The 13,024-nt window shown below is 51.0% G+C and overlaps 5 protein-coding genes across 5 annotated transcripts; 2 read left to right on the forward strand and 3 right to left on the reverse strand.

Annotated features, from left to right (window-relative positions):
- Window positions 1-454: 454 nt before the first annotated feature.
- On the reverse strand, window positions 455-2,092 carry IAR55_006860 (uncharacterized protein; the record flags this gene model as incomplete). Its single annotated transcript, XM_066949938.1, has 6 exons — window positions 455-778; window positions 841-1,045; window positions 1,108-1,426; window positions 1,527-1,764; window positions 1,833-1,911; window positions 1,995-2,092. The coding sequence occupies 6 exons, from the start codon at window positions 2,090-2,092 to the stop codon at window positions 455-457; spliced, it is 1,263 nt and encodes a 420-aa protein (XP_066799630.1).
- Window positions 2,093-2,297: 205 nt separating this feature from the next.
- On the forward strand, window positions 2,298-4,140 carry IAR55_006861 (uncharacterized protein; the record flags this gene model as incomplete). Its single annotated transcript, XM_066949939.1, has 4 exons — window positions 2,298-2,604; window positions 2,731-3,200; window positions 3,313-3,515; window positions 3,690-4,140. 4 exons carry the CDS (start codon window positions 2,298-2,300, stop codon window positions 4,138-4,140), a joined length of 1,431 nt encoding a protein of 476 aa, XP_066799631.1.
- Window positions 4,141-4,452: 312 nt separating this feature from the next.
- IAR55_006862 (uncharacterized protein) lies at window positions 4,453-8,489 on the reverse strand (the record flags this gene model as incomplete). Its single annotated transcript, XM_066949940.1, has 22 exons — window positions 4,453-4,515; window positions 4,576-4,606; window positions 4,683-4,749; window positions 4,812-4,840; window positions 4,903-4,935; window positions 5,000-5,105; window positions 5,177-5,235; window positions 5,293-5,346; window positions 5,409-5,416; window positions 5,474-5,590; window positions 5,645-5,716; window positions 5,825-6,006; window positions 6,092-6,219; window positions 6,274-6,310; window positions 6,369-6,416; window positions 6,487-6,578; window positions 6,655-6,715; window positions 6,794-6,948; window positions 7,040-7,117; window positions 7,176-7,264; window positions 7,332-7,424; window positions 7,530-8,489. 22 exons carry the CDS (start codon window positions 8,487-8,489, stop codon window positions 4,453-4,455), a joined length of 2,562 nt encoding a protein of 853 aa, XP_066799632.1.
- Window positions 8,490-9,818: 1,329 nt separating this feature from the next.
- On the forward strand, window positions 9,819-10,453 carry IAR55_006863 (40S ribosomal protein eS10; the record flags this gene model as incomplete). The annotated part of the gene is made up of 3 exons (XM_066949941.1): window positions 9,819-9,848; window positions 9,957-10,355; window positions 10,409-10,453. 3 exons carry the CDS (start codon window positions 9,819-9,821, stop codon window positions 10,451-10,453), a joined length of 474 nt encoding a protein of 157 aa, XP_066799633.1.
- A 317-nt stretch (window positions 10,454-10,770) lies between these two features.
- On the reverse strand, window positions 10,771-12,698 carry IAR55_006864 (GDP-mannose transporter 1; the record flags this gene model as incomplete). The annotated part of the gene is made up of 9 exons (XM_066949942.1): window positions 10,771-11,226; window positions 11,294-11,467; window positions 11,524-11,592; window positions 11,653-11,683; window positions 11,746-11,771; window positions 11,837-11,925; window positions 12,035-12,143; window positions 12,243-12,298; window positions 12,536-12,698. 9 exons carry the CDS (start codon window positions 12,696-12,698, stop codon window positions 10,771-10,773), a joined length of 1,173 nt encoding a protein of 390 aa, XP_066799634.1.
- Between the last annotated feature and the right edge of the window lie 326 nt (window positions 12,699-13,024).

Consider the following 13,024-nt stretch of genomic DNA (forward strand, 5'->3'; position numbering starts at 1 on the left):
AGATCATAAATCAAGTAAGTCGACGGTCGAGTTATACGTTGTTCTTCTGACTCGGCAGTAGAAAGCAGGGATTGTTCGCGAGTATCTGGTTCGCCAGTACAACTTGGCGGCTGACGGATCGGTCGAAAGGAGCGAACTCGGCAGGGTGTTGACCGCCTACATCGATGTTTTGGAAGTGAGTCGCATTATAGATCAAGTCAAATGTCGTCTGACCATGCTGCACCAGGAATTTGATACCGCGAAAGTGAGGACCACTAAGCGTAAGGCTCCGCCCGCACCACCTTCCATTCTGGACCGTCTGAAAGCGATTAAGACTGGTACATCCGCCGCTACTGCGCGTCCTTCGAGTATTGGGGCTTGACCTCTATTTGTTCGTGATACCGCATCGTTTTCTCGGATAAATCATCATGATTTGAAGATACTCCCCGATACATAGTGAAGTTGTACCACATCATCAAACGATTTGTAATGTTTTTCTCGAATCTTGCTCTGTGACTGGTCCCACATCCTCGTTCTCCGCTTGTAGCTTCTCCAGCTCCTTGCTCACCTCATGTTCTAGACTTGACCAATCTTGACGTATTAGATCTTGTTGCAAAGCCTTTATGTAAAACGCTAGTTTTCGAGGAACTGCTCCGCCGGCTTTGGGTTTCGAAAAGAATGAGTATAGATCGGAGAGGACAAGGAGGATCTTTGGGGGTGATGAGGCTAGGATCGGGGGATGAAGGAGTTGAGGGAGGGTCGAAAGAAGATGGTGTAACATTGAAGGGGAAGGTGATGTCTATTCAAACCTCGTCAATCGGGACCATCCGAGAGACCGTTTGGAAGCAAGTGGTCACTCACCTGATCCGAGCCAATGATTTCCCAGACGCTGCCCCAAGCAAAACTCAAAGTCTCGTGTCGTACAGTTGATTTTGCGTCCACAAGAAACGGTACCAGCTGGCCCAGGTAGCCCTTTAGCCCTGCCGATTCAACCTCTTGTGCAGAGAGATAGGTGGGATCCAGAGATGGTAGTCGGAACGAAAGCAAGGTATGGACATAGGCGAGACTACATGGTTCACCCGTCAATTTCCATGTCTGGAGACTCCCTGAGAAAGCAAGGAAGCTCACCATATGGCAATTGCATTGAAGGCCAGTTTCTTGCCTATACCAGCAGGAGGAGAGATTCCAGCCAAGACATTGTCCGAAATGATCTCAGGTGAAGAAGCACTTTCCAACTCCAAGTCGTCCGACCCGAGCTCTCCATCCCCCTCCCACCAAGGCAAGACTGATGGTCCGGCCAAAGCATTCTCCTCTCCTTCAGCGCCTGCCGCCGCATCTTCGATTAGAGCCTTTGTCTCTTCTGACTCGGGGTTCCGTATGGCCGCTAGAAAGGCTTCTCTGTGTTTTGGAGGTAAAAGATGGAATAGTTGATTACTGTCTATTTGGTCTGTCCAGCGCAATACAGTCAGCGACGGTACCGTACTCCTCAGTCCCATGTCATCACGACGATATTTGTTTGCTGCATCTTCGACAAAACCCCCACTCACCTATATTGATATCTCCCAACTTTTCCGCCAATTCATCGTCCGGATCTTCTTTTTCTTCTTCGTCTTCGTCATCCTCTTCGAGCTCAGCAAGCGCATCGCCACCTTCCGCCTGAGCCTGTTCGAACCTCCTCAACATCTCCATCATCCCTTTCTTCTCATCGAAACCCGCCTTGGGATCGGAAGCGATCGAATCGAGGACCGTGGCCTTGTAAAATGGTTCAGAACATTGAGCATGACTCTATGGGTTCTGTCAGCTTATCCAGCCTCGTTGTATGCATTGTTGTGAGGGGCACCTGGTGAACTGACCTCGTCTCTGAAACAGTCTAGAGAACAGTACGCGACATTACATCTTGGACAAGTGTATTTGCTATCTTTCTTTCGACATCTGCATTCGATACAGAACCCAGACAGTGTTGAGTCAGCGAATTGTGACAGAATCGGTCAAGATGAGAGGAGAGGCTCACGAACATGCCGCAAGTCTTTGCCGGTGTCAATGTGGAGTGATTGGGCCTTGGGACGGTGAAAGGCAGTCGTATCTGTACTGGCTTGGGTTGCTTTATAGACATGTCGCGAGAAGACAGATGGTAGTGGTAAGAAAAAGCAGAAGAAGAGGAAGAAGATGTATTGTCGTGGTAACCTTTTCTGAAATTTCAGAAATCATCATTTCGCAACGTTCGAAGATCCCATCCAAATCTCACTCTCAACGACTTTGTCATTTCTTCTCTGCATCTGTTCGATCGGGCATCATCATTCTTTTATCCATCATCCAAGATGCCCCCTCCACCTCCTTCCATGACCTATGCGACGCTCTCCTCCCCGCTTCCCCCTCCAGCACCGTACATCCTATCGATCACCCCTTCAGCCTCGTTCCCGCATCTCCTCCTCCGACACCCGAGTCCCTCCATCACCATAGTGGACAACCAGACGCTTCAACCGATAGAGCAGCTCCAGGGTGGACATACAGGTTTGATCAGTGCGATCGCTACGGATCGAGAGGGAGCTGTATGGAGTTCTGGGAAAGATGCGAGGGTGGTTCGATGGGATGAGAGGACCAGAAGAGCTGCGACTGTGATCAAGGGTGAGTTGGGCTGGTACTTTCCCCTTGTCCCCTGAGTACTCGCTACTTTGATCTCATCCTACAATCATCGTATTGACTTGTGCATCTCGGACAACCAACTAAGCTGAAGAACTTCACTCCCCGCAGCATCTGTCCGAAAACCTATCCCCGTCCTCGCGCTCACCGTTTCCGAGCGAGACCACCTCGTCATCGGAGGTACAGAGCTGGTCTCTTCCGAATCCCACATTTTATTCTGGGACACACGACACCCCTCTGTACCCGCCTACACCCATTCGTCCACCCATTCAGACGATATCACCCATCTCTCACTACTCCCTTCGACAAATACGTTTCTCTCCTCCTCATCGTCGTCGTCGAACGGACCGCCCCTTCCTGATCGACTATTGTTATCGGCTTCGACGGATGGACTGGTGGCGCTGTCGAATATGAAAGAGAGCGATGAGGACGAAGCGGTCGTAGCGACCGATAATTGGGGACAGAGTATCGCTGATGCTGGAGGATATATGCACAAGGGGAAGATGAAGGTTTGGGCAAGGAGCGATATGGATGCGGTGGCCATCTGGGATGTGGGTAAAGGTGACGAAGAGGAACTGGAGGTGAGTGCGAGTGGTGTGGTGGAGGGGGAGCTCAATTCGTCATCTAGACGAATGTAGATCCCCTCGCTCAGCGAATCCTACACATTCCATGTTGACTGCCTTCCTGGGACAGCTACAAAATCACATCGAATATCCTAGCGATCTGTTCAAATTCAAGGATTTCAAACTCCCACAACTAGGACCGAACACCACTCAAACAGCTGCAGAGGAGAGACAATCGAAAACACACCTGAAGTCAGACTACTTGATCGACGTCACCCCTTCCCTCGGAGTGAGCAAATCGGGCGCACCGATCGTTTCGGTCGGCACGAACGAGTGAGTTGGCTTGACTCTTTCATCTTCTCTCACCCTTGTGGACATCTTTTCTGCTCTATGGACGCTATCGTTCGTGGCGAGGCCGTGAAGCAGGAATAGTCTGTCGGGAACGGACAAGACCATTCACAGATGATGAAGCAGAAATGTGATAACGTTTGCTGATCCTCATCGCAGAGGAGACATGATCATCCAACACTATTCGCCAACTTCCAAATCGTACACCCCATCCTCCTATTTCCTCACCAACCCCAACCCATCAAGGGGACACAAAGACGTTATCCGAGCAATACATCACGACCTGACCAACGAGGCCATCTACACCGGATCAGAGGACGGTGTCCTCTCAGGATGGTCTTTATCCTCCCTCGAGCAGAGATTGGTGGTGGGAGACGATGCGGTGGACGATGATGATGGTAGAGATCCGTTGGAAGATGATAACGATGATAACGATATGGAAGATGAAGAGAGTGAGATTGAAACGGAAGACGAAGACGAGGATGAGGATGAAGATATGGAAGATGAAGGACCGAGATATGGACCGGTGATTGGGGCTGCAACCAGAGGTAGAACAGGGTCAGAAATAAGGAGAGAGAAAAGAAGAGAGAAGAGATTCGATCCGTATTAGTGGTCTTGATATGCACATCGACATTGCAGCCACTTTCACTTTTTTGCGGTCATCGGCGCATCCGGAGATCTCACAGAGGCGGAGTGAGCCTTGTTATTCTTGGCTACCGACGTCGTTGTCGTCATCCATCCCCAGTGCAATAATGATGAAAAAGGTGAATAACGAGTGTCTGTGTGGTATGTTATGAAGTGCAAATGCGAGAAATGCCAACTAAATCGTCCTATATCTTTCTTTCTGTCCGTCGCTCATCGCTCTGCCCTACCCATCCTATGCCCCCTTCCTGATCCAATACAATGCCCACCTCGACGCCATCTAACACGTATCTATGAGGAGATTCTTAGGCTTGACCGATCCGGAAATCTGGTCAAATGTCGTCTGAAGCAACTGTCATCAGTACGTGGCCAATCCATATCATGATGGACTGTGTCCGCTTACGATGTTGGGGTTACTGTACGCCTCGGAATACCTATGCCGCATTCAGATGTCAGTGATATCGTCCCTGGAACCTTCACAAAGGCTATTGAGTTGAAGACACTACGCACATGGAGATGTACTTCGCGGTCGGCCTTTCGGGTGGATCACATCCTATGTTCCTTGCATTCGGATCCTCTGCGATCACGACACAAGTCAGTCCAAATCGTCGTCAGATAGGGTTTCAGGAAGACACTCACGGTACACTCTGATGTAGTCGACATTCATACTATTATTCATCGTAAACGTCAGTCCCGCAGCCCCCCTACCGAAAGCGAGGTGATCACTCACGTGACGGGCCAGAGGCTCTCCAGACCATCATAACTATAAGAGAATGGTTAGTTCCTATCTTCTTCGAGTTATTATTGCAGGAGACAATGAAACCCACTCGACAGCACCAAAGTTCTCGGAAATACCAAGATTGACTATCAGATACATCGGTTCTTCAGCTATGAGTCGTTGGCCAACTTGGACGTCCGAATTCGGTCCCATCGCTAGATCAGTCGCAGGATCGTCAGTCTCCCGTCATGTGGCACGCCTCGACATCGGTGATTTCATGACTGACCTGCACCGTGAAGTGTCCACACTTTCTCGTTACTGCTGACCCAGGTGATATACCCATCGCTATATCTTGATGTCAGTCCACGCGCGTATTAGAGTATCAAGGGTGAGCCCACTCACGCTCCAGGCGCGTATTCAAACCCATAAATGGAGTGACAACCCGTGTCAGCGGTGCTGCGGGGATACTGGTCAGCACGAACATAGGAAGACTTGCGGTATACAGAATGCGAACGTACTAGCAATTCTTTCGAGTGAAGCACATTTATCAGCTCTGATCCTCTCTTTGAGGTGGACTACTCACTTGATCTGTGGTCGATAATCCCGAGGCGGCTTGTTGCCAAACACTGCCTTGATACGTGTTCATATGTGTGACATCGTCATCGTAGACCTGGTAGTATCTGGTCGACGTGTTGAGATACTGAGACACATGTCAGTTGTCGTCATCCGTATCGGAAGCTCCGCCTGAACTTACACCGTATCCAGGATTGAAAGGTGCGAATTGACCGGATTGTGAGACCTCTCCTATTCGGCTCGTCGCATCGACCTGAAATCAGGGGGAATCAGCTCCGGCATCTACTTGGCTTCTTGCTTTCTTTCTCCGCCATTTCGCTGTAATTCCAAGCGAGATCAAAACAGCGTAGAATGCACTCACAGTGGCCTCAAACATATCGATCTCTGGTGCACCTCGTCCCACAAAGGTCCCGTTTGCAAGTGCCGGTCCAGGATGGGTAGAGTCGTTTGGACACGTGCATCTCGACAATCGCTGGCCGGGAAGGTACGAAAGAGTACCGCCGTAGGTCGGGTCACCTTCAGTTAGAGCTGCTGCAGGCTCGCCTGAAAGGGTAGACGTTGCCAATGGACGTAAGCATTGCATCAGAGAAAAGGCACGGCAAGGATGAACCGAAGCATGACAGCTCACCGTTCAATGTCTGATTTTGTAGAGTCCCGACGTCACACGAATCGTAGGTATACGGCCACATGCCTTCGAGGGTACCGCCGTAGCCAGCTCGACCGAGGTTTCCGAGCGCCCAAATAGCAGGCCAGAGACTATGCATTGGATCAGGTTGAATTTCCAAGTCGACGTGGTCATCGTGCACTCACCCATATACGTTGCTTTTACCGGGCAGAGATACAGAAGCTATCAACACACGATCCATCAGCAGGTCGTCCTGTCTGCTGGATGATTAGCAACGTACCCTCGACATAGCCTCCCGTGAAACAGAAACGGTTCCACGTCGTCATCACTGCACATTTCGTCCATCCATGTCAACATCGGCGCGACATGACGACCGTTTCACTGTCGGGAGCACTCACTACCTCCAGTATAGTTCATATTGTGACTTTCGTGCTTATCCAAGGTGATAATTAAACTACCGCCTTTGGTCGTTATCTGTCGTGGGTCATACCTGTTCTCACAAGGTCAGCGCAAACAAGCGGTCGCGAGGGAAAATGAAAAGGTTGGGATGGTGATGTCCAGCGTACCATTCCAAGTTATTTGTCTGCCAATAGTGAAGATCTTCAGCCATCCAGTAAGGGTCGTCGCCTGATCGCACCCACGCCGTAAGCCTGTGCGCTTCGTTGGATCCCCCGCGACACCGTTCCGTCACTCAGCATGACTCACCATCGTAAAATGAGCGTCCTTCGTTGTTGAACTCATCCGAGAAGACCAGCTCCCACTCATCGCCCGTTTGCATGCTCTTGTAAGTGTACGCTGAGGAAGGGGTATCTTTGTCGATGAGTTGGAAAGGACCGACACTAGGTATTTGACCGGTAGCGCTGTGGGGCGAAAACAAGGGTGGAAGGTGAGAGGAGTAAATCACATCAGTGAGACGCCAGTTGGGAGACGGATAGCTGCATTTCAACCTACTTGATCCCTCCAAGATTGTAGGCTCCTAGATTCGATGAGTTCTTGGAAAGGTAATTATCCAGTATGGGATATCCCGCGCTACGAGTTGAACATTTAGCGCGATTGCGGGAAGACGCACCGTTGTCGAAACACTCACAAAAGCATGACGAGGATAACGACCATGAGGAACAGACAACCGAGGTTCGATGCACCTCGTAAGGTCATGATGGGGCCGAGGAAGCGGTTCTAGAATGACGAAAGGCCAAGCATTATTTCTAGACATAACGATTCAGGTCAGAAGAGTTGGACATACCTTCCGACTAGGTAACAGATCGGGATCATGGAAATCGTCGTCCGCTTCTGGACCCAGGTATGACCAGGTCGCAGGATCGGCAGGCAATGAGAACTGTTGGCGAGGTTCATTAGCGACAGCACAGGCTCCGAGGAGGACTGATCGTCACAACGCCTCCAAAAGGTCTGAAGGGGGTCTGAGTGTGTGGGGGTGACTTACCATGTCTGCCAAATGTCTCTTGCCACCTTTACTCGAGATACTGAAAGCTCCTAGCCCTCCATCTTTCAACGAATCGAATTGCTTGAAGTGTGTCATGCTATCCCCGCTTCTCTGACTGGCGAGCGATACCCTAGAATCGCCGTACAAGCTCGGTAATGGATTGGGATTGGGAACAATGCCTGTACTGTTCGCATGATAGTCGTAAGGGGAGTAAGAGGGTGCAGAGAGGGAATAATCCAGTGTAGGAGGATAGAGGGAGACCGGTGTAGGGTTGACATGAGTGTGACTGCTTTGGGAATGGGTGTATGCTGAAGGGACGTAGTACGAGGAAGCTCTTTCGGGCGAGAGGAAATGACCTGTTTCTTCATTGACGCCTGCGCCAGTGGAGGAAAGGTCCGAAGCGAGGGAATCGTGGGATGGGGAGGGTCGTAGTCCAGATGATGAGGATGGTTCTCCATATCGCATTGATTCGGGTGAAAGATGAACTGGATCGAAACCACCATCTCGGGCTGGATAACCTCTCGAATCGTAACGTGGTACGGCTACGACCTTTGCGGGACTCTGAGCAGGAGACGACGTGCTTAGCGGTATCCATCCTCCGTTCTTAGCTCCTCCCTTGTCCTTCTTCCGCTTACTGCTGCTTTTCCCTCTTGATAGACTGTCCGAAGGCGACGGGTAGGAAGACGTGTTGCTCTGGAACACGTCGTTGGCGAGGCCGGAAGGTTGTCGAGGGGAGACGCCTCGCGCTCGGAGAGTGGAGGGGGAATCGGCGGTGAGACCTGCGGCGGGGGAATTGGGAGCACGACCAGAAGCTGAGACGACGATGGGTTGAGAATCGAACGGGTTCCGCGTGGGGGTCGAGGATGAACCGGAACCGGAACCGGAACCACCAGCGGTGTTGGAGGGCGAAGAGGAACTGCCAGCCGGGGCGTTGCGAGCCCATGGATACTTGGGAGCCATCGCGATTGAGCGAGCGGGTGTCGTACTCGAAACTGACGTCGGAGGCGTCGTCGAGAAGACGATCTGGATTTCGACGCGTGATTCGGATCTAGCACGATGTGGATTTCCGAGACAAACAAGTGAAAAACAAGTTGACGATAACAGTAGAGATGATCCGATTCGATAACAGATCCGATAACAAAGCTCGTATCAGATCGACGAAGGTATGGTTGTGTTGTCCTGTACTTTGACATGCACGTACGAACGGATCGTCGTCGTCGTCGTCGTCTTCTATTCGAGAACAAGACTGTGGATCGTACTCTCACTCGCAATCTATGACATCCGAGACCCACAGTTGGGTCGCCATGAGGAGGATTCAGGAAATCATCTATCATATACTGCGGTTACTGCACACACCTAACTTAACTGTTTATTTTGCTGACTGCACCCTTTTACCAGACCGTAAGTGCTTCTGAAGCCCTTACGACTCATAACTGCACCAAACACCGTATACATCCTTGCATGTCCTATCACGTTATGACTCTTCCGCATATCTTGTGCATTCCGAGAGATTTGGTTCTTACATGAAGCGAATAGAGAGACATGAGGGACCCAGTATGGAGGGGGGAAAAAAAAGCAGACGGGACCTGGTCAGATATTTCGACGCGCGAGAAGCGAAAAAGCGAAAAAGATACGACGCGTCTTCCGGGCTTATTGTATCTGGGTGGGGGGGATTGGGTGGACTGGGAAAACAAACGGTGCTGCTTGCTTGGCAAGTTCGGCATCAAGCCATTACTCTCCCAGATGGATGCAGTCGACCGAAGGCTGTAGCATCTCGTTGACCCAACACCATACATCAACTGCTACATATATCTCTCAAAGTTATTTATACTTGCTAATTTGCTACGCATCTGTTGCACACCTGAACTAGACTCGCAGGAAATGAGATGAGATACGGGAAAATGCCACGTGGCCTCTGAAGGAGGGGAAAGGTCATCCCGAAAATGCCACATGATCACTGGTACCATTTCGCCGACGGAGTTTCGTAACACTCTGTGCGAAATCTCGCAGAGTCCGTTGTTGCGATCGGTCGCTGCAGCCTCGACAACATTGATTGCTACCTCTTGTCATATGCTCTTTTTTTCCTTGAACATCTTTCGAAATACATTAGAAAGGTACGCCGAAGGTGAGTAATGCTGTACGAGGAATCGGACAAGTGCAGAGCATTCGACTGACCTCTTTTCTCTTCCGACGTTCGTAGTCAGCGGCATTTCAAGCAACACCTCGACCAACAAATCGACCAAAACTTTTTTAGTCCTCGATCAGTAAAATCGTAGATAATCGACCAAAATGATCATCACCAAGGAGAACCGACGAACTGTGCGTCGCGTTTTGTCTTTTGCAGAAGGATGGGATGGAATGGAATCATGCCAAAAGGGAGATGAAGGATTGCTGATTTTGTTGTTGTTGTTTTTGGCGTTCTTTTAGATCTACGAGACCCTTTTCAAGGAAGGTGTTCTCGTCGCTCCCAAGGACTTTAACCGACCCGCTCACCCTGACATCCCCTCTGTCCGAAACCTCGAGGTCATCAAGGCCATGCAATCTCTCACTTCCAAGGGATTCGTCAAGACCCAGTTCTCTTGGCAGTGGTACTACTACACTCTCACCGATGAGGGTTTGGCTTATCTCCGAGAGTTCCTCCACTTGCCCTCCGAGATCGTCCCTCAGACTCACATGAAGCCCGCTCGACCTCAAGGTCGACCTGCCGGTTACGGTGGTGGTCGTGCCGGTGGTGACGGTGCTTACCGAGCTCCTCGAGGTGACCGAGAGTACAGGCGAAGGGATGATGCTGGTGACAAGGAGGGTGCCTCCGGCGACTACCGACCCGTAAGTTTCTTGCCAATCTGTGATCAGACTCATCGAGCTGACCCTCTACTCAGCGTTTCGGCGGTGTTGGCCGTGGTGCCGGTGCTCCCCCCTCTTAAGCGTCTCGACATCGACACCCCGACCTTAGCGGGAAAGGATCGGATGAGAATGAGCGCAAGTTGGGATGAAAGGTGCAGCAAGGGATTGATTGTCATGGCGGAGAAGCTGTTGGTAGCGTACACGTCTATGCATCTCCCATTGCGTGCTTGAAAGATTATCGTGTCAATTCAGAATGAATCTTCCCTAACATGTCTATAAAGTGTTTGTGTTGTGTATGTGTGCACCGCAGCAAAGAAGGATGTCCTCGCTGAGCTGTGACGTGTTTTGTGCGTTGACCCCTCAACGCGACTCGCCCTCCCTGGTCTGCCAACGTCGCTTACGCTCGACCACCGGCAGCTCGCGCGCTGTTGGAAGCAGCCACCTTGGCTTGGTTGGTCTTGGCGACAGCGTATACAATACCGGCCAAACCACCGACACCGATGGCACTGACATTTCCAAAGCTCGCCTTGTCGCCAAAGAAGAGCATACCACTGGCTGCGACGGGGAGCTTGTTCAACGCGCCGACCATGGAATACGTGGTTGAACCGCACACTCGGACACACCATGCGGTTGAGTAAGAGATGAAGACGGCAGCGGCACCGGAGAACGCTATGGCGGACAACAGGATGACTCGGTTGGAGGCTGGGAAATTGAGAGCGAGTGATTCGGATCCCCAATCTTCGATCACAAGAGAGAAGACGACGAGGACGGGAATGGAGAGCAGGTTGTTGTAGAACATGGAGTCCCAGTCCTTGAAGCCAGTGATCTTGATCCGCTTTCGCATGAAGAGAACCTGGTGTAGTGATGCACACAGGTCAGATTCCAACTTCGGAAGCTTGATTTGGGTCGAGAAGACTCACGTAGGCAGCGGAAGCGAGACAGTTCATGGCCATCCACACGTAACCAGCATTAAGTCCACCAATGGTTGAGATGGGACCAGAGATCACCTCAAGACCAGTAGTAGGATCGAGTTCGGGTGACTTGGCCCAAGCGGAGGTGATGTCGGCCCAAGCAGCAATGATAGACGAGCCGACCTAAAAGTCACGGATTCAGTCTTTGACTAGCAGAGATGCGAGATGGATCTACCTACCATGAGGGCGAAAGAACAGAGAGTGAGACCGGTAACAAGACCGTTGAACATGATGACTTCGCCGTAGGCCTAAAATGGATCTATCAGTAGTCGTTTCCAAAGGTATGAGCAGAAGAACGTAGAACTCACAATGAGGATGATAGTCAAGTTCTTGAAGATACTGTGGAGTGTGACGTGGTCGATGAGCGTCTTCTCCACAAGCTAATCGGACCAATCACTCACGTATAAACAGGAATCGACAAGAATTGCTGAAGAACGATCAGAGTATCAGTACCAGGTCTTCAGTCTTCGATAACCGTTGACCTGGGCTCACCAAGGACTTTGATCCGGTGTAGATGACAGCGACAAGCAAAGTGGAAATAGGCCACCAGGCCTTTGCGTCGTTCTTGTCGAAATCTCTGACTGCGAATCACAGATGATGATCATCAGCACGGTCTATCAACGATCAAGACACAGTGTGCGGAGCTATTTCTCAAAACCAGGAGACGTGAGTGTGATACTTGGGACGTACAGGTGATGTAACCCAATCGCTTCACTGAGAAAACGGCCAACACACAGACGGCCGATTGGATAGCGAGGAGCAAGAAGGTCATGGTGAAGTTGGCTCCGGACACGACGTACTGTGAAACCGGAGAAGGGTACAAGCGAACACAGGAGGCGATACGTCAGCTAGGTTGCGATATCAAGCCATTGAGACGTGAAGAGCGTCGCGCACGCACCTTGTTGACGACAGTCATCATGATACTCGCAGCGCAGTATGCGAGGATCGGCAGGGCTGCGACAAGAGTGTGTCAGTATCAGCGGGTGTCTGTATGCCCAACTGTCAACCCTGTTCAGCCAAGTCCCAAACACGTCTGAAGGCATCCCTCTCGTCTTCGTGACCGGTTCATCGCCACTTCATCGCCAGCGCATCGTCCCAACAAGACACCCCTCCAGACCTACCGACATCTCGACCCTCACACGCCATGAGAAAGGACTGATTTCCATCCCACGACCTAAGACCCAGACTCACCCTGCTCTTTACTCCCCACCTGAGGCGTCTCCTTCTTCTCCCTCTCATCTCGAGCAGGTCCCCCCAAGTTGTTCAACAACGTCGAAGTCGTGTCATCTTTGCCGAATATCGACGGAGTACCGGGTCGCGAGATATCAGGTGTTGGTGTGAATGGTTTTGACATGGCGAAAGTGCTGCGTCGGATGTACGGTTGTCGCTCTTTCTTTCCACTTGGGATCTGAACAAACTGAAGTCGTTCGAGAAGGGACGAAACGGTGATGTCGCGAAGAGGACGGGGAGAGATAAGGATGGATATGAGGACAGGCAGTGATGAAGGATGGAAGCGAGATGACTCTGGTCGGTCGTCTAAAACGTCGAAGGATAGGGAGGTACTAACTAAACACGGCATCGACGCTAACTCGCACTTTTACTTATCACGCGGGAAAGGAACGTGATAACACACTCTGTTTGGTGGCACCTCACCGAAATCAAATACCATCGCGTCAAAGC

This window comes from Kwoniella newhampshirensis (assembly GCF_039105145.1).
Source record: "Kwoniella newhampshirensis strain CBS 13917 chromosome 10 map unlocalized Ctg14, whole genome shotgun sequence".
NCBI lineage: Eukaryota > Fungi > Basidiomycota > Tremellomycetes > Tremellales > Cryptococcaceae > Kwoniella > Kwoniella newhampshirensis.